The following is a 20,663-nucleotide window of genomic DNA, read 5'->3' as shown; positions in this document are numbered from 1 at the left end:
ACTCCTGCGTTTCCAGTGATGTTGGGGCTTTCCTGGTTAACTGCTCATGACCCCACGATTTCATGGCAAATACTCATTTTCCATCATAATTTGCAAATAAATTCAGTAAAAATCCTACAATGTAATTTTCTGGATTTTTTCCCTCATTTTGTCTGTCATAGTTGACGTGTACCTATGATGAAAATTACAGGCCTCTCTGATCTTTTTAAGTGGGAGAACTTGCACAATTGGTGGCTGACTAAATACTTTTTTTCCCCACTGAATGTATTTGGAGGACCAACATATTTGTCATAACCTGGTCTGTTCATTGATGACGCTTGCTTGCGTGATGCTTGCAGGACTTGACTGACGGATTTCAGTGACTCAAAATTCTAAACAGTGGGAAGCGGGACATTTGACAGCCCCCAACTCTTTTCATCTCAGTCAAGGACAATTCATTCCAGTAGATGGAATCAGATGAGGCAGATTGTCTGTCTCCACTTTCGCGCAGGAGGAATTTTCTGCCCGGCTTTTGATTGGTTCTTCCTGTGACTGTATGTAAATCGGATCGGGACGCAGCTAGTAGGTGGTGGTTTGTGCTTCAGTGGCACAGGAGAAGATACAGAGAGGTTAGATCCGCTGCTTCTAACGGAGCTGTCCACTCCTCTGGTGGTGCTGAACGTCAGAGATTCTCTCTTAGAAGCGGATGGTTGATGGTATTCGAAAGGATTTACAGACATCCCGTTTACAAACTTCCTCAGAGTTCTAGGCTATTGTGTGGATGTCGAGTTACAATCGGTGCATTTGATCGGATCCGTTTGACATATAGTTGTTGTGAACTACTGTTAAAAAAATCATAATCTCGTTCGGATTATCCTTCTGGATGGTTTGCCTCTGGACATACAGGTAAAACACAATATACATGGATATTCATAGTGTATCTACTGCTAAATAACAAATGTAAAAGGTGAAATGTGAATAGAAAAACAAACCATAGTCCACTGAAAGTGCACCTTCCATAAAAGTGTTTCATTTAGCATCGAACTGCAGTTTAATCGACATCAAAGGAAAATCCTCCCATAAACTATTTTCCCATTACCTGAAATATGTCATTTTATTCAAAGCATATATGTATCAGGGTTGGCATTTAGTTTACTTACTTGATAAACCAAGCTATGCTTTCTGAACTGTGGGCAATGCAACTGCATCAGTTGATGGCAATGAAGTTGCGAGTTTGAATGCATGCTTTTTGTTAGTGCGCTATAGGTGACTGCGCTACTGTAGCCTGCTAGAATGCGGTGATGAGTAGCCTAGTTATGAAACGAAATGATTATGTTTGGGAATAGCAGGGACTCTCCACGCCGGTGCTTCGGGGCGTTTAATTTCGCTGCACAGTATTTAGCGTGTTAATTTTCTTTAGCATGCTAATCCTTGTGACACGGTTAGTGGCGGAAGGATTATAGGATACTCAAGTTTTTTTCATCATCTCTCTCGCTGCGCGTGACTCATTTAGCTTTATAGAGACCGTGATGGCCATTAATTTGATTTGTAGATTCCCCACTACTCTGAATTGTTGTGTACTGTATCTTCTCATCAGCAGATGTAGGACTTTATTCCGGTTTAGTCTTTAAATCCGACTGGGTAGTGCTATCGGTTTGAATAAGCTCCTACATTTTTTAAGCTCTTAAATTGAATTCAAATTGACTATTTGTTGATAAATGGGTTGATTGTAGAACATTTACCCAATGTGTTTTTGGATTGTCTGTCTCTGGCAGGCCTAATGACCCCTCTATGTCTCTCTGCCCCTTGCCATCCAAACTTGAAGATAACAGTCATTAGAAACTCAGACTCTATTAGAGAAAGGGCAGTGCCCTTTGAATTAGGGATGCATACCATCTCCCAAACTTTACAGATACATTTCAACCTTTTCCATTCACTACACAGTTCAACCTCCCATGTCAGGGCCACCTTGATTCAAATTAATCAGAAGGTGCTGAATATGGAGAAGTTGCATTTAACAGTCATTCAACCAGTTAGGATATTACTATTCAAGCATCGCCTATGCTGTCCACTCACTCTGTATCGATTAGCTTTTACTAATCGTGACCTTCCACTTCAAGGGTTTGTGACCACTAATCTTAAAAATCAGAAGGGAACAACACCTCTTCTGTGTAAATCCGAGAGAATTTGACACACACACACACACACACACACACACACACACACACACACACACACACACACACACACACACACACACAATCAACACACAATCAACACATGTTGACATACAAATACTGTTAGCCAAGGCAATGATGGAATACCCAACACAATACATTCCTCAATAGACCGGCATAACCTACAATTAAAACGGAAATGCATGTTCTACAATAACAATGGAGTGACTGATACCCCATAAATCCATTGGAAATGTCACTATATGTAAGGGATAAATGCCTCCGTTCTGTACATTACCTTGGAAATAATGGATGACGCAGCGGGATAAGGTGGTGCCGAGTCCCTTTGCGTAGTTAATCTTTCCAAGGTAATGTACAGAACGGAGGTGTTTATCCCTCTTATACCAAAGTTGCCAAAGAAAACAATATGAAAGCACACATTTACTGGTATAAATACTTTTTGGGGGTTAATATTTGCATTTTTATAAGCAAATTCATACTTTCTCATCTTTTGGTTGATAGAGACGCGACCCAGTGGTTTGTTCGATTAGTTCGATATTTATGGATGCGACCCATTTGGTCGTTCTTAATGTTCCTTTGCCATGCTCAGTGGCAACGTTCCTATCCCTTGCTTGCTAGCTAACCAGCTAGCTATGGCTAACACAGTCACAACCTCTGCAGCCAGAATAACAGCAAAGTAGCTCTTTTCTATTGACATTCATTTGGATACATCCATAACAATGAGCTGATAATGCCGATTTTGCGTGGCATAGCTAGAAAAGTTTGCCTTCTCGTCAGGACACTCGACACTGTTCATTATGAGGAGATCGTACTGCATATCAAACACTAGGCTATTAGCTAGCTAAATAGTTGGTTGCTAGCAAACCTGCAAATATGACAACCGAATAAAAAAATATCAGTTGCTGAAAACAGCTGGTCATACTAGAAACATGGGAGGATTTGACAGCATAGCGCCACTTGCATCATGACTGTAACAGTAGGGACCAGAGAAATTCATGTTCATCACTCACCATTTTAGGTCGTCAGATGCTCCAAAAAATATATATCTCTGCAAAAACAAATAAATCCTAGTAACTAAGTTTTTCCTTGTTGGACCTGCGTTTACATTGTATCCAATTTCGGTTAGTGTAGGTGTTGGTTTAACATTCTGTAACTTTGTAGCAAGTACGATCTGCATGTGTAGGCGCATATTGCGTCATGATTCCAAGGTGTCCCGATATCTTTTCCAACTGTCCCGTTATCTTGTTTTAATGTCCATTCTAGAAAAGCCCTTCTAGCCAATCAGAATTGAGTATTCAACAATGCTGTGCAATAAGAATGAATATGACAGCCAGGCCACACGGAATCCCATGCATTACAAACAGACCTGGGTTTCAAATACTTTATGTGGGCCTGTTTGAGCTGGCCAAAACAACCAAAACTGCAAACCCAGCCATCTGGCACTCCAGGCAGACTCAACCAAACGATTTTGAGCCCAGGCGTGATTACAAAACCTTTCAGCCAAACAATATCCAACTCAGTAGGACATTTTGTATTTGAAGGAGGCATTTTTCACACGTCTTTTTTTAAACTTAAATGTACACAATTAAATGTGTTTAGCAACAGGTATGAGATTGTGCCGGGGGAAAAGGTTCTCATATTAATGGAACAGCAGGAATTGATGTGCGCTCTGCCTCTCATTACAATGACTTCAAGCACCCTTGGGACAGAACCAGCGCGTGCTCATTTGCTAGACAAACTGGCTTATTTATTTCTGTCCTATCATTACAATCTAAAAAGGCAAAACTGATTCTAGATCAGCACTCCTATTTTGAGATTTATGAATATGGCCCCTGGAAAATGGATTGAGATTAGATTGAGATTAGAAAGCAGACAGGGCTACTCTGGCAATGTGTTGCACATCAATTGGTGTTGAAATGGTAATGATGGTAAATTGGATGAAATATGAATGGAATACCACAGCATGGGAGTAAACGTTTTGTAAATACTTGTATCATACTGTTACCTGATCCTCAATGCTTAATCTGTGTCTGGGAAACAGGCCCAAAGTGTTTAGGTTTGAGGAGTTAGGGGTCAATTGGGAATTTAGCACTTTTGACTGAATGCACTTAGCATTTTTGACTGAATGCAGTAGTGCTCAGTTCTAGTCATGTCTGGCAGATCTACGTTAGTGCACAGCGGGTTGGGATAGGAGTTTGGGTTCGATTTGGGATTCACCACTATTCATGGCTATAGCCTGTCAAAGTCTATTTTATGGGCTGTGAGAAATAGCTTATCGACTTCGACTGACTTTGTCTCCATTAGGTCTATGTGAGACCAGTGAATAACCAGTGGTGGAAAAAGTACCCAATTGTCATACTTGAGTAAAAGTAAAGATACCTTAATAGAAAATGACTCAAGTAAAGGGAAAGTCGCCCAGTACAATCCTACTAGAGTAAAAGTCCCAAAGTATTTGGTTTTGAATCAAATACTTTGGGACAAAAGTAAATGTAATTGCTAAAATATACTTAAGTATAAAAAGTAGAAGTAAAAGTATAAATAATGTCAAATTCCTTATAGTAATCAAACCATACGGCACCATTCTTGTTTTTTAAATTTACGGATAGCCAGGGGCACGCTCCAACACTCAGACATCATTTACAAATGAAGCAAATGTTTAGTGAGTCTGCCAGATCAGAGGCAGTAGGGATGACCAGGGATGTTCTCTTGATAAGGGTGTGAATTAGATAATTTTCCTGTCCTGCTAAGCATTCAAAAGTACTTTTGGGTGTTAGGGAAAATGAATGGAGTAAAAAGTACATTATTTTCTTTAGGAATGTAGTGAAGTAAAAGTAAAAGTTGTCATAAATATAAATAGCAAAGTAAAGTACAGATACCCCAAAAAAGTACTTAAGTAGCACTTTCAAGTATTTTCACTTAAGTACTTTATACCACTGTGAATAACACAGAAAGTGGGCTAGTCTAGCCTAATGTTGCTAATGTAGCACAAATAGAGGGGTAGCTACAGACGAGGGTGTTTACATCCCCATTAACATGTTAGCATTTAGCTTAGTGAGTAATTGTAATAGTATGGTTCATTATTTCTTATTTTTCCTTTAAAGTGCACTTCATTGTGGCACAGCAATGCTATTTGCCCATAGTGTAGATTTTCCTCAGTGCAGTTTTGACTGAATCCCAGCCATGGGGTAACACTTTCATTAGTGTAACATTATCACCATTTGAGGGATACAGTATTGATGTAAACATGTGACATGTATAACATGGGGCTCAAGCTGTTTGCTGTGTGCAGTACAGTGTCTTTAACCCTGTGTGGATCCTTTTGGTCTTGAAGGCAGATGGTCAGGTCACTTATCTAGTTCATCAACAGGAAGGGTGAGGGTTAACGGGTTATCACAAGCTCACCCCCTGTAGCTGTGTGGTAATCCTGTGTGTGTGTGTGTGTGTGTGTGTGCATGTGTGTGTGTGTGTGTATGTGTCAGTTTGTGTGCATGTGTGTGTTCATGCCACTAAGTGTTGTTGTTATTGTCTTTGCTGTTTGCCCATGCATTGCACTTTAATGGATGTACAGGTCGCAGTTCGCCACACATCATAGTATTGGCCAAGTGTGGCCACATTGTTCTGGCCCTCCTTAGATAACATCACTGTGTTTATGTAATGGTGTGTAGCGATTGAGGAAAGCCCTGCTTCTATTGCCCACAAATAGCAAAGTAATTTCACCTTTATTTCATTGTCCAGTTCTTCAGTTCTTCTCTCAACTATAGTTTATAGAGAGAATGTCATGGGATTTTCTTGTATCTACAGTACAATATTTAAGTGATAATGCCAGAGAAGCTGGTGTTTTGAGGATATATTGGCACGGGTGTTGTTAGGCCCGAGACGAAGTTGAGCCAATATATCTTCCAAACACAGGCTTTGAGGGCATTATCACTTTTATACAATGGGTTACCAACTTATTCAAATAATGATTGACATATTTTCATTAAAAACGTTATTTTTATTAACTTATTCATACTATTTCATCCTTCCACAAGATATAGTCCTGACACAAATGTAGGGTTGCTACCCAAGCCGGCTGGACGTTCGTTCTATCGGTTTGGTTGCTAGAGACACGACCCAGTCGTTCAGTCTTTTTGTTCTGTGTCTATGGACGTGACCCAGTCGTTCGTTCTAAATGTTCCATTTGGCATACTGGCTGGCAACGTTCTTATCCCTTGCTTGCTAGCTAGCCAACTAGGGCTAATTTACAGTTACGTCAAAGTGCAGCCAGAATAACAGCAAAGTAGCTGCATTAGCATTTGTTTAAGCTGTTTTCTATAGACATTTATTTGGATATATTCATAACAATAAGCTAATGAGGCGTGATTTTGCCTGGCATAGAAAATGAGCTCTCTCGTCAGGACACTGTTGTTCAGAGGAGCTAGCCAACAACACAGCTAACACAATCACTTCAAACGGAAGCTGGAAAGACTGCAAACTAGCTGCACTTCATTTCGTTTGACCTTTTTTCAATTGACATTTCTTTGTGTATATCCATAAAAATGATGCCAGCTGATTCATGATTTTGACTGGCTGAGAAACGCTGCCTGCCTGTATGTCTCGTCCCGACTCCCGACACATTCATTACTATGGGACAGCTGGAGATCGAATTTGAATATTGAAACAATGTTGCAAATGTCAGAGAGACAGACAGCAGGGTTTATACAAATATCCACTGTTGAAAATGAAATGTTAGTCTAAAAGAAATGTGAGATAATGTCTAGATGCTTTTTATAGTGTAGATCAAGTTTATAAACTGCTTGGCTGGGCTGATGAGACAGTGGATTGCGCAGTCAGATGGAACAGAGCAAATAGGCATTTTAACGTAATAGATTTTGCCGGTGATAACCTGTGGAATAGACACCAGCTGGAATGCGGTTTTAACCAATCAGCATTCAGGATTAGAACCACCCATTGTATAAATGAGCATAGGTGATTGCAACAATCCCACTGGAGGCGTGACATACATTCAGTCCTTTTATACATGGATTGTTATTGTTCCCAAGGCCAGTGACAGATAATGTTATTACAGGTGGTTGTCCAAAGCCAGTTGAATAATGCAACACTCTCTGAGGATAAATAAGGTTACATTTTAATAATTAATAGCAAGTCATTGACCACAGTGTAAGACCAAGAAAAGGTAGCCTTGGTAGATCAAAGAAATACTACCAGTCTGGTCATACACTGAGAGGAACATACCTTGCTGGATGTTCTTGAAAATGATTAGCTAGAAACCTTTGAAAAGCTTGGAAGTCCCACTGAGAGCAAAGCAGACAGCTAACTTGGAAAACACTGGAGACTCATTACAGTGCCATGATTGACCGGCTGAACTCTCTTTTACCTCTTCTTAACTCCTACAGGCTATGAGGCAGCCATATTGTTAATGTATTTTTTTGCCTACTTGTCACCAATAAAGCAAACCATGGAGCAAACTATGGAGAGTGTTATTATTCTAAATGGCTTGTAGTGCGTTCATACCCAATACCATAAAGTATAATGAGCCTTCTAGTACATTGAATAGTGCTTTTATTCAAATTTAATTGACTGTAATGCCTCATTGTCTGCTGATAACGTTGTTTCATTCTGATGGTGGTGCTGAGAGCTGAGAGACAGACACTGCTGAGCCTCTCAATCATTGAAATTCCACATTTCATTTTCAAGTGTTTATCTTCTCAGGATATGGACTTCCTAGGATGATTTATAAGGGATTACCTTTTAAGAGTGATTTAGTTTCGAGGGCTTTGTCGCCACAGAGTTACGTGTCGATGTGATCTAAGCATTCATCTGTGCTGGTTTATTTTAGAACCAACTAAATACATTTTACATTTACATATGAGTAATTTAGCAGACGCTCTTATCCAGAGCGACATACAGTTAATGCATTAATCTTAAAATAGCTAGGTGGGACAACCACATATCACAGTCATAGTAAGTACATTTTTTCCTCAAAGTAGCTATCAGCAAAGTCTGAACTAGTAAGGAGTAAAAAAGTCAAGTACAAGTGTTAGTTCACTAAAATGCTTTTTTTCCTTCTTTTTTTTACATGGAGGATAGAGGGTAACTTTAGTTCATGTTAATGTAAGGATACTGTAAGTAGTTTGAAAACAGTTATATTTAGCTGTAGAATGTTTTTGTTTTGTATGTGCAGTTGATAGAAAAGTCTGTCTTTCTTGACAGACAGATTGATTGGCATGCAGTCAGGCAGACCGACAGAGCCGCAATCACGCATGCACGCACGCAGCCAGCCAGCCAGCCAGCCAGCCACAGCCAGCCTGGGAAGCATTTTGACATTTCTCCTTCAACAGGCATGTATCTTCAGAGCACAAGGGATTTAGGGGGAGAGATACAATACACAAAGCATAAGTTCAAAGCTCAATGTGATCACATTTAATGCATTGGGATGGATATCTGAATGAAACCAGATAACAACCTCATAAATAATTCTGCCACAACATGTAGATGACAAATGTGCACAAGGCCTAATTCCTCGCTCATTTGTTATCTGGTGGGGCGAACGTGCGCCGGCGTTATCCGCCTGGCTCATCTGTTATCTGGTGGGGAGAGCGTGCGCCGGCGTTATCCGCCTGGCATTTGGAAGCTGTGTTCCTCGTGTAATGAGTCAGGGATAGATATCAGCTGTTCGGTGTCCATTTTAGGACACCCTAAGCCCTAGCCCTTCAGATGGTGAGGCCTTTTTCATGAAGGTTAAGGCCTTTTAGGACACCCTCGGCCTCAAGCCTCACGGCTAACCCCTCACAAAGAGGGCTGAGAGGGCGAGCGTGCAACGCTGTTCCATCCATCTGGCATTTGGAGGCTTTGTTCCTCACAAGGAGGGGTGAGGTGTAAGGCTGGAGGTTGACGGTGCCCTACAATGGGCACCGTACATCTGTTCCTAGGCTAGGATTAGTCTTCTGGTTCATTTCTTATCCTTTTAAGACGGGCACGTGACTGACAGTTTACATGGCTTAGGTCATGTGACCACTGCCAGACGTACTGGAAGAACGTTGATAATTTCCCTCCAGGTAGAGGACCTAAAGAAATTCATAATAATAAATAAATATATATATTTTATTGTCACATACACCAGATAGGTGCAGTGAAATGTGTTGTTTTACAGGGTCAGTAGCAGTGGAGGCTGGTTACTTGAGAAATTGAGGAGGATGGGAGACCCACGGTATAGGCGCGGAACGCACCTGTGTTTCAAAAATCGTCAAAGACTAATTATTTTAACCTAAAGTATTTAATAAAGACATTTATAGTACAATATTATGGGGAATGGGAATGAGAGGGCTACTTACACAGTGTTGGGAAGGGATCACAGCAGTGATTGAATGAGGGTATGAGGCATGAGTTGAGGTGTTCAGAGGCTTGACCAGTGCAGGACAGGATTTGACTGGGAAGACAAAAAAAATATACAACAACACACTACACAGTTAGACAAAAGAGCTAAGAATGAGTTAGTCCAAGCAAGGAGTAAAATAATTTATGTGTAATAATGTGATTGTGTATGTGATTGACTCTACATACAGTAATGAGAGAAAATTGATAGGGGTACTCACAGTGCTTGGAGGGGAAACATTCAATATGCCAGTGGATGAGCGGGCACATGAGACGTGGCTTCAGTTCATGTCAGGAGAAAGTTGACAATGGTAGTGGAGTGGAGTAGTCATCAACTCTTAATCAGGGAACAGAGGGGACTTAGCTATAAATACAAATAGCAGAAACATTCCATTACATCTGCGCCATCGTAGGTTTGGACAACGAGTTTCTCTATGAAGTTAAACTCAGACATCTGTCACGATCGTTATGAGAAGCGGACCAAGGCGCAGCGTGATAGGCATACATACTTTTATTAAGTGTACACAACACGAACAAAAACAACAAAACGATACGTGAAGTCCTAGGTAATACAACAAACCATACGGAACAAGATCCCACAAATGACTAGTGAAAACAGGCTGCCTAAGTATGGTCCCCAATCAGAGACAACGAGCTACAGCTGCCTCTGATTGGGAACCACCCTGGCCAACATAGAAATAAACGATCTAGAACGAAAACATAGAAAATGTAACAGAAATTCCACACCCTGGCTCAACATTTAAGAGTCCCCCGAGCCAGGGCGTGACAGCATCTCAAAATTCATAATGTCAAACACAGACTGCGCATCTCGCCCACTTGACACATCAAAGTAGCCCAAGAAACGTTCCTGAATAAAGCCCTGATCATCCACATACCTGACGATAACTGACAACTGCAAGCAGATTGGTGGCACCATAGGTCCCAGAGCGGTGGGGCAATTGTTACCCCCTGGGGCCTGGAGTTTTTACTTACAGTGGGGAGAACAAGTATTTGATACACTGCCGATTTTGCAGGTTTTCCTACTTACAAAGCATGTCTTAATTGACGGAATCTAAAACAAAAATCCAGAAAATCACATTGTATGATTTTTAAGTAATTAATTTGCATTTTATTGCATGACATAATTATTTGATCACCTACCAACCAGTAAGAATTCCGGCTCTCACAGACCTGTTCGTTTTTCTTTAAGAAGCCCTCCTGTTCTCCACTCATTACCTGTATTAACTGCACCTGTTTGAACTCATTACCTGTATAAAAGACACCTGTCCACACACTCAATCAAACAGACTCCAACCTCTCCACAATGGCCAAGACCAGAGAGCTGTGTAAGGACATCAGGGATAAAATTGTAGACCTGCACAAGGCTGGGATGGGCTACAGGAATAGGCTAGCAGCTTGGTGAGAAGGCAACAACTGTTGGCGCAATTATTAGAAAATGGAAGAAGTTCAAGATGACGGTCAATCACCCTCGGTCTGGGGCTCCATGCAAGATCTCACCTCGTGGGGCATCAATGATCATGAGGAAGGTGAGGGATCAGCCCAGAACTACACGGCAGGACCTGGTCAATGACCTGAACAGAGCTGGGACCACAGTCTCAAAGAAAACCATTAGTAACACACTACGCCGTCATGGATTAAAATCCTGCAGCACACGCAAGGTCCCCCTGCTCAAGCCAGCGCATGTCCAGGCCCGTCTGAAGTTTGCCAATGACCATCTGGATGATCCAGAGGAGGAATGGGAGACGGTCATGTGGTCTGATGAGACAAAAATAGAGCTTTTTGGTATAAACTCCACTCGCCGTGTTTGGCGGAAGAATAAGAATGAGTACAACCCCAAGAACACCATCCCAACCATGAAGCATGGAGGTGGAAACATCATTATTTGGGGATGCTTTTCTGCAAAGGGGACATGACGACTGCACCGTGCCAACAACCTACTTCCCTCAGTAAGAGCATTGAAGATGGGTATGCATGACAACGACCCGAAACACACAGCCAGGGCAACTAAGGAGTGGCTCTGTAAGAGGCATCTCAAGGTCCTGGAGTGGCCTAGCCAGTCTCCAGACCTGAACCCAATAGAACATCTTTGGAGGGAGCTGAAAGTCTGTATTGCCCAACGACAGCCCCGAAACCTGAAGGATCTGGAGGAGGTCTGTATGGAGGAGTGGGCCAAAATCCCTGCTGCATTGTGTGCAAACCTGGTCAAGATCTACAGGAAACGTATGATCTCTGTAATTGCAAACAAAGGTTTCTGTACCAAATATTAAGTTCTGCTTTTCTGATGTATCAAATACTTATGTCATGCAATAGAATGCAAATTAATTACTTAAAAATCATACAATGTGATTTTCTGGATTTTTGTTTTCGATTCCGTCTCTCACAGTTGAAGTGTACCTATGATAAAAATTACAGACCTCTACATGCTTTGTAAGTAGGAAAACCTGCAAAATCGGCAGTGTATCAAATACTTGTTCTCCCCACTGAATATGTTAACCTAACTAAGAAAACTCTGGACCCTATAAGGTATGACAGTGATTAATCAGTTGTAAAAAGGTTTTATATGGGCTATGATGGGACCAGGTCACATGGTTTAAAATAACTCCTGAAAGAAACTCCTGGCCCTGGGGGAGATGAAAACCCTGTCAAACTGCAGCGACCTCATATATTTTTTCATATAAATTATATTTTGACTAGATTAGGAGGGGATTTCCTCATAATCCACATAGACAACAACTGATAGACAATAGAACTCACATGGCTGAGCTTGCTTTATGCATGTTTGCATCATGCAGGCCTATGCAACTGCAGGCCTTATAAAAAATCATCACTATTATGTTGATTGATTAATTCCAGTTAATAATTTTGGATTGAAAAGGTAGGCAGCCTAGCCAGCCCAAGTTGGAATATAAACCAAATTTGATCACAATCACATTTTCTCCTGACAAACAAATGGACTATAAATACACAATGTTACCAATTTGTTTACCCTGACCAGATGGACAGGGTGCATACGCTGTATGCAGCTGCTATTATTATTAGCCTACAGTTGATCAGACTGGAAAGATAGTCTCGTTTTCATCACATACAGCATGTCAGATTTCTAATGTTTAGGTGTGGCCTTATGCTGCTGCAACATTTATGTCATGAGTTTTGGCTTGTGTCTGTCCGGAGTGATTATGCGTTATCATCTTTTCTAAGTAAATACAGGAGGAAAGTGGAAAGCCTACTTGAACGGACATGAAAAAATGTGCTCTGTCAACCTATGTCTTTAATCTAACTTTTAATGGATGATGCGATGGAAGCTATCAAATCATTCGGAATTGTTTTCGACATCCCAGAAAAGACAGTTGAAAGTTCGATATGTTCAGCAAGTAAAGCATCGTAACGTGCAATAACCTCTGCAAGCTCCTTGTAGTTGCACTTGTTAGCGGAACTTTCCCTCTCGTCGCTTCCTCTAAAAGCCAATTCTTGCATGCCCAAAAACGCAGTGGTGTTGATAAGCCGCTTGAGAACATCCCTGTTTCTTCTTACTTTCTCGTTGTGTTGCGCAGTTTGAATACGCAGACCTTCGTCATAATCAATGCAGCTTTTTCCCAGAAGCTTGAATCTGATGTGGGCATTTATATGCTCCCTGCTTTTGTTTTGCCGTTTAGCTGAACTATCAATGTTCTTCAGGTCACTGTACCCACCTTTCGACCAAAGCACAGACTTTCCAAAAAGCAGGCAAGGCCATCAATACAAGCGGCTTGATGAAAGGCTCCCTGTTAACCAGCTATACTTTTGATACCAGTTGGTATTGAACGCCCTCACCTTTTCATCCTTCTTCATGAAACTGATCTCAGGCAGAGGTCGACCCTCGCTTTCAATTCGCACCATTTCCGTGTACCCCAGAGAATTAAAGGGGTTCTTCAACAAAAAGTCCACAACATTTTCGGCAGCGTTGGCCATTCTACCATTCTGGCGGAGAAAACTGCACACTCGAGCTGGTAGCTAGCTAGCTACTGAAGTTAGCAAGGCAAATTGAAATAAATTGCACTAACTGGACACAAAAATAAAGTTCTAAAACCATAATATACCTCCTCTGTCTCCTGTAATTTGAAAAAACTAATTTGAATGGAATAATATCCCAAAAATGCTAATTGCTCTTCACTCTTAATCTCTATACAACGTCACCAAGCTTCTCAACACATAGAACCCCCATGAGCCTCCTTGGTTTTGTATTGAAGTCAATGTAGCCAGAGGAGGACGGAAGCTAGCTGTCCTCCGGCTAAACCATGGTGCTACCCCAGACAGTGCTGTTGAAGTTATTGTAGACCTTCATTGCAAAACAGTGTATTTTAATCAATTATTTGGTGACATATGAATAATATAGTATAGTTTTATCTAAAAAGGATAACTTTTTTAACGTTTCACTATTTTTATTTTTATGAAATTTCACTGAGGAGGATGGTCCTCCCTTTCCTCCTCTGAGGAGCCTCCACTGGTCAGTAGTATGGTGCCCCTGGAGCAAATTAGGGTTAAGTGCCTTCCTCAAGAGCTCATAGACAGATTTTTCGCCTTGTCAGCTCTGGTATTCAAACCAGCACTGTTTTTATTACTGGCCCAATGCTCTAACTGCTAGGCTACCTGCCACCCTCAGGGGCAGTCTATATCCCCACATGAAAAATATACTAGTTTACTATAGAATACTACATTACTTACTATAGAATTCTGTAGTAAAATGCAGTATACTGTAGAACACTATACTGCACACTGTAGTATCCCTCGATCATGTGTATTACTTACTATAGAATGTTGTACTATACTGTAGAATAATATAGTAAATACTACAGTATTATCCCCAAAAAATACATTGTAGTAATGTCAGCAAAAACACTACTGTCAACAAAAACACTACACTCTGTTACAGTTGAAGTCGGAAGTTTACACACACCTTAGCCAAATACATTTAAACTCAGTTTTTCACAATTCCTGACATTTAATCCTAGTAAAAATTCCCTGTTTTAGGTCAGTTAGGATCACCACTTTATTTTAAGAATGTGAAATGTCAGAATAATAGTAGAGAAAATTATTTATTTCAGCTTTTATTTATTTCATCACATTCCCAGTGGGTCAGAAGTTTACATACGCTCAATTAGTATTTGGTAGCATTGCCTTTAAATTGTTTAACTTTTGGGTAGCCTTCCACAAGCTTCCCACAATAAGTTGGTGAATTTTGGCCCATTCCTCCTGACAGAGCTGGTGTAACTGAGTCAGGTTTGTAGGCCTCCTTGCTCGCACATGCTTTTTCAGTTCTGCCCACAAATTTTCTATAGGATTCAGGTCAGGGCTTTGTGATGGCCACTCCAATACCTTGACTTTGTTGTCCTTAAGCCATTTTTGCCACAACTTTGGAAGTATGCTTGGGGTCTTTGTCCATTTGGAAGACCCATTTGCGACCAAGCTTTAACTTCCTGACTGATGTCTTGAGATGTTGCTTCAATATATCCACGTAATTGTCCTTCCTCATGATGCCATCTTTTTTGTGAAGTGCACCAGTCCCTCCTGCAGCAAAGCACCCCCACAGCATGATGCTGCCACCCCCGTGCTTCACGGTTGGGATGGTGTTCTTCGGCTTGCAAGCATCCCCCTTTTTCCTCCAAACATAACGATGGTCATTATGGCCAAACAGTTCTATTTTTGTTTCATCAGACCAGAGGACATTTCTCTAAAAAGTACGATCTTTGTCCTCATGTGCAGTTGCAAACCATAGTCTGGCTTTTTTATGGCGGTTTTGGAGCAGTGGCTTCTTCCTTGCTTAGCGGCATTTCAGGTTATGTCGATATAGGACTAGTTTTACTGTGGATATAGATACTTTTGTACCTGTTTCCTCCAGCATCTTCACAAGATCCTTTAATGTTGTTTTGGGATTGATTTGCACTTTTCGCACCAAAGTACGTTCATCTCTAGGAGACAGAATGCGTCTCCTTCCTGAGCGGTATGACGGCTGCGTGGTCCCTTGGTATTTATACTTGCGTACTATTGTTTGTACAGATGAACATGTTACCTTCAGACATTTGGAAATTGCTCCCAAGGATGAACCAGACTTGTGGACGTCTACAATTTTTTTTCTGAGGTCTTGGCTGATTTCTTTTTATTTTCCCATGATGTCAAGCAAAGAGGCACTGATTTTGAAGTTAGGCCTTGAAATACATCCACAGGTACACCTCCAATTGACTCAAATGATGTCAATCAGAAGCTTCTAAAGCCATGAAATCATTTTCTGGAATTTCCCAAGCTGTTTAAAGGCACAGTCAACTTAGTGTATGTAAACTTCTGACCCACTGGAATTGTGATACAGTGAATTATAAGCAAAATAATCTGTCTGTAAACAATTGTTGGAAAAATTACTTGTGTCATGCACAAAGTAGATGTCCTAACCGACTTGCCAAAACTATAGTTTGTTAAAAAGAAATGTGTGTAGTGGTTGAAAAACGAGTTTTAATGACTCCAACCTAAGTGTATGTAAACTTCCGACTTGAACTGTAACTATATGTCACGCCCTGACATAGAGTTCGCTAGTTGGTTTGGTCTCGCCATCACGGTTGACAACTCCATTGTGTCCTCCTCCCAGAGTGCAAAGAGCCTTGGCGTGACCCTGGACAACACCCTGTCATTCTCCGCTAACATCAAGGCGGTGACCCGATCCTGTAGGTTCATGCTCTACAACATTCGCAGAGTACGACCCTGTCTTACACAGGAAGCGGCACAGGTCCTAATCCAGGCACTTGTCATCTTCCGTCTGGATTACTGCAACTCGCTGTTGGCTGGGCTCCCTGCCTGTGCCATTAAACCCCTACAACTCATCCAGAATGCCGCAGCCCGTCTGGTGTTCAACCTTCCCAATATTATTTTTTTTAAAAGTGGTTGTCCCACTGGCTATCATAAGGTGATTGCACCAATTTGTAAGTCGCTCTGGATAAGACCGTCTGCTAAATGACGAAAATTTTAAATGTAAATGTCAGGGTGTGAGTATTCTATGTAATGTGTGTATCTATGTGGAGATCTAGTATATTTAGATCTATGTTGGCCGGGTGTGGTTCCCAATCAGAGGCAGCTGTCGATCGTTGTCTCTGATTGGGGATCATACTTAGGCAGCCATTTTGCCTACCATAGTTGTGGGATCTTGACTCTTGTTTGGCTTGTGTGTGTGTAGCCATTGTGAGCTTCACGTTATGTTGCTTTTGTTGTTTTGTCATGTGTTTACTTTATAAATAAACATGTATCCATTCCACACTGCACCTTGGTCCAATCCTGTACTCAACGAACGTGACAGAAGATCGCATCACCAACGGACCAAGCAGCGTGGCCAGGAAAAGCAGAAAGCCTGGACATGGGAGGAGATACTGGAAGGAAAAGGATCATGGACGTGGGAAGAGATCCAGGAAGGTATGGATCGCCTTCCTTGGGAGCAAACAGAGGCAGCGAGGGAGAAAAGAAGGCGACTCCAAAATACAAATCGACGAAGGAGACCCAAGAGGCATCTCAAATTTAAAAAATGGGGGGCACACGGGGTGGTCAACGAAGCAGCAGGAGGCCGTGAAAGGGCTGACTGTAGAGGAGGAGGCCGCTATTTTAGAGGTCCTCCAAGACCTGCGGATCAGCAATTTGAGAGAGGAGGCCACCACATTACGGGGGCTGATAGCTAGGATAGAGCAGGAGAGCTCCCTTCAAGAGGAGGCGCTGCAGGAGGCCCGTAGGGAGAAGGAATTAGTGGATGCACGGAGAGAGGAGCTGGTTAGGCAACAAAAGGAGGATGTGTTCATTGAGGAACCAAGGTATCCAGAGATACGCACTGTGTCGCCAGTGCTCAACGCTCCTGGTCTCCAGTGCGCCTCCACGGTCCTTGATATCCTGCGCCAGTCCTACGCACTGTGTCGCCAGTGCGTGTTCACAGCCCAGTACGTCCCGTGCCAGCGCCCCGCACGTGTCGTGCGAAAGTGGGCATCCAGCCAGGACAGGTTGTGCCAGCTGTACACTCCAGACCTCCAGTACGCCTCCACAGTTCAGTATATCCTGCTCCGGTTCTACGCACTGTGTCACCAGTGCGCCTCCCCAGCCTGGTACGGCCCGTACCTGCTCCCCGCACCAAACCAGTGGTGCGTGTATCCAGTCCGGTACGGCCCGTACCTGCTCCCCACACCAAGGCAGCGGTGCATGTCGCTAGCCAGGTACACCCCGTGTCTGCTCCCCACACCAAACCAGTGGTGCGTGTATCCAGTCCGATACGGCCCGTACCTGCTCCCTGCACCAAGCCATTGGTGCGTGTCGCTAGCCCGGTATGCCACGTACCTGCTCCCCTCACCAGACCAGTGGTGCGTGTATCCAGTCCGGTATGGCCCGTACCTGCTCCCCGCACCAAACCAGTGGTGCGTGTTGCCAGCCCGGTACGGCCCGTACCTGCTCCCCGCACCAAACCAGTGGTGCGTGTATCCAGTCCGATACGGCCCGTACCTGCTCCCTGCACCAAGCCATTGGTGCGTGTCGCTAGCCCGGTATGCCACGTACCTGCTCCCCTCACCAGACCAGTGGTGCGTGTATCCAGTCCGGTATGGCCCGTACCTGCTCCCCGCACCAAACCAGTGGTGCGTGTTGCCAGCCCGGTACGGCCCGTACCTGCTCCCCGCACAAAACAAGTGGTGCGTGTATCCTGTCCGGTACGGCCCGTACCTGCTCCTCGCACCAAACCAGTGGTGCATGTCGCCAGCCTGGCACGGCCCATGCCTGCTCCTCGCACCAAACCAGTGATGCGTGTCTCCAGTCCGGCACGGCCCGTGCCTGCTCCTCGCACCAGACCAGTGGTGCGTGTTCCCAGCCCGGTGCGGCCCATGCCTGTTCCTCGCACCAGACCAGTGGTGCGTGTCCCCAGCCCGGTACGGCTGGTGCCAGAGCAGTCCGCTCCACCAGTGCCAAGTCCAGCTCCGGTCAGCTGCTCCACTCCAGTGCCAGAGCAGTCCGCTCCACCGGTGCCCAGTCCAGCTCCTGTCAGCTAATCCACTCCAGTGCCAGAGCAGTCCGCTCCACCGGTGCCAAGTCCAGCTACGGTCAGCTGCTCCACTCCAGTGCCAGAGCAGTCCGCTCCACTGGTGCCCAGTCCATCTCCGGTCAGCTGCTCCACTCCAGTGCCAGAGCAGTCCGCTCCACCGGGATCCAGTTCAGCTCCGGTCAGCGGTTCCACTCCAGTGACAGAGCAGTCCGCTCTACCGGTTCCTAGTCCAGCCCTGGTCAGCTGCTCCAGTCCAGAGCCAGAGCAGTCCGCTCCACCGGGGTCTAGTTCAGCTCCGGTCAGCGGCTCCACTCCAGAACCAGAAGTCAACCCCTCTCCAAGGTCGGGGCCTCCCACACCAGGGTCCAGACAGGGCTTGGTGCATCGCGGGGGGATTGCCGGTCCAGGCCCAGACGTCGGCCCCTCTCCAGGGTCGGGGCCTCCCACACCAAGGTCCAGACAGGGCTTGGTGCATCGTGGGAGGACTGAGAGGGGAAGCATCGCGCCGAGGTCCAGACCGGACCAGGGGTGCAACGGGGAGGCAGTAAGGGAGAGGACGTCACGCCTGGAGCCGGAGCCGCCACCGAGGCTAGATGCCCACCCGGACCCTTCCCTGTTAAGTTAGGTTGTGCGGCCGGAGTCCACACCTTTGGGGGGTACTGTCACGACCTGACAGAGTTCGCTAGTTGGTTTGGTCAGGGTGTGAGTATTCTATGTAATGTGTATATCTATGTGGAGATCAGGTATGTTTTAGATCTATGTTGGCCGGGTGTGGTTCCCAATCAGAGGCAGCTGTCGATCGTTGTCTCTGATTGGGGAACATACTTAGGCAGCCATTTTGCCTACCTTAGTTGTGGGATCTTGACTCTTGTTTGGCTTGTGTGTCTAGCCATTGTGAGCTTCACGTTACGTTGCTTTTGTTGTTTTGTCGTGTGTTTACTTTATAAATAAACATGTATGCATTCCACGCTGCACCTTGGTCCAATCCTGTACTCAACGAACGTGACACTATAAAAAATACTACAGTATTTAATTTGGATATACCCTGCCCATTCCCCTCCCCCATATTCCGATTTGTGCCACTCATAAGTGAGAAACATACATGCCAAGTATTGACCATATTTTGTTCCAAACAGGTTATAGAAAAGAGCAGAAGCGCTGAACTATCCGTTCAGACCCCAGTCATACTTACAGTGCCTTCGGAAAGTATTCAGACTGCTTGACTTTTTCCACATTTTGTTATGTTACAGCCTTATTCTAAAATGGATTAAAAATATATATATAATCCTCAGCAATCTACACACAATACCCCATAATGACAAATCGAAAAAAGGTTTTTAGAAATATTTGCTAATTTATTAACATGACCTTATTTACATAAGTATTCTGACCCTTGGCTATAAGAAATTGAGCTCAGGTGCATCCTGTTTCCATTGATCCTCCTTGAGATGTTTCAACAACTTGATTGGAGTCCACCTGTGGTAAATTCAATTGATTGGACATGATTTGGAAAGGCACACACCTGTTTATATCATGTCCCACAGTTGACAGTGCATATCAGAGCAAAAACCAAGCCATGAGGTCAAAGGAATTGTCCGTAAAGCTCGGAGACAGGATTGTGTCGAAGCACAGATCTGTGGAAGGTTACCAAAACATGTCTGCAGCATTGAAGGTCCCCAAGAACACAGTGGCCTCCATCATTCCTAAATGGAAGAAGTTCGGAACCACCAAGACTCTTCCTAGAGCTGGCCTCCTGAGCAATCGGGGGAGAAGGGCCTTGGTCAGGGAGGTGACCAAGAACCCAATGGTCACTCTGACAGAGCTCCAGAGTTCCTCTGTGGAGATGAGAGAACCTTCTGCAGCACTCCACCAATCAGGCCTTTATCGTAGAGTGGCCAGACAGTAGCCACTCCTCAGTAAAAGCACATGACAGCCCACTTGGAGTTTGCCAAAAGTCACCTAAAGACTCTCAGACCATGAGAAACAAGATTCTCTGTTCTGATGAAACCAAGATTGAAATATTTGGCCTGAATGCCAAGTGTCACGTCTGGAGGAAACCTGGCACC

The 20,663-nt window shown here is 43.7% G+C and overlaps 1 protein-coding gene across 3 annotated transcripts in view; it reads left to right on the top strand.

Moving 5' to 3' along the window:
- Nucleotides 1-449: 449 nt before the first annotated feature.
- Nucleotides 450-20,663, top strand: part of LOC121535497 (follistatin-related protein 5) — a 208,275-nt gene continuing 188,061 nt past the window's right edge. Inside the window, exon 1 of one of the 3 annotated variants that reach the window (XM_041842636.2) lies at nucleotides 450-885. In XM_041842636.2, the coding sequence (XP_041698570.1) occupies nucleotides 863-885 (23 nt within the window). In that variant the 5' untranslated portion in view covers nucleotides 450-862. The remainder of the gene's footprint in view (nucleotides 886-20,663) is intronic. The other 2 variants (XM_041842645.2, XM_041842653.2) reach the window with 2 other exon arrangements.

This window comes from Coregonus clupeaformis, chromosome 2 (assembly GCF_020615455.1).
Source record: "Coregonus clupeaformis isolate EN_2021a chromosome 2, ASM2061545v1, whole genome shotgun sequence".
NCBI lineage: Eukaryota > Metazoa > Chordata > Actinopteri > Salmoniformes > Salmonidae > Coregonus > Coregonus clupeaformis.
Note: the sequence above shows the minus strand (reverse complement) of the source record. Positions and strands in the feature narration are given on the sequence as shown.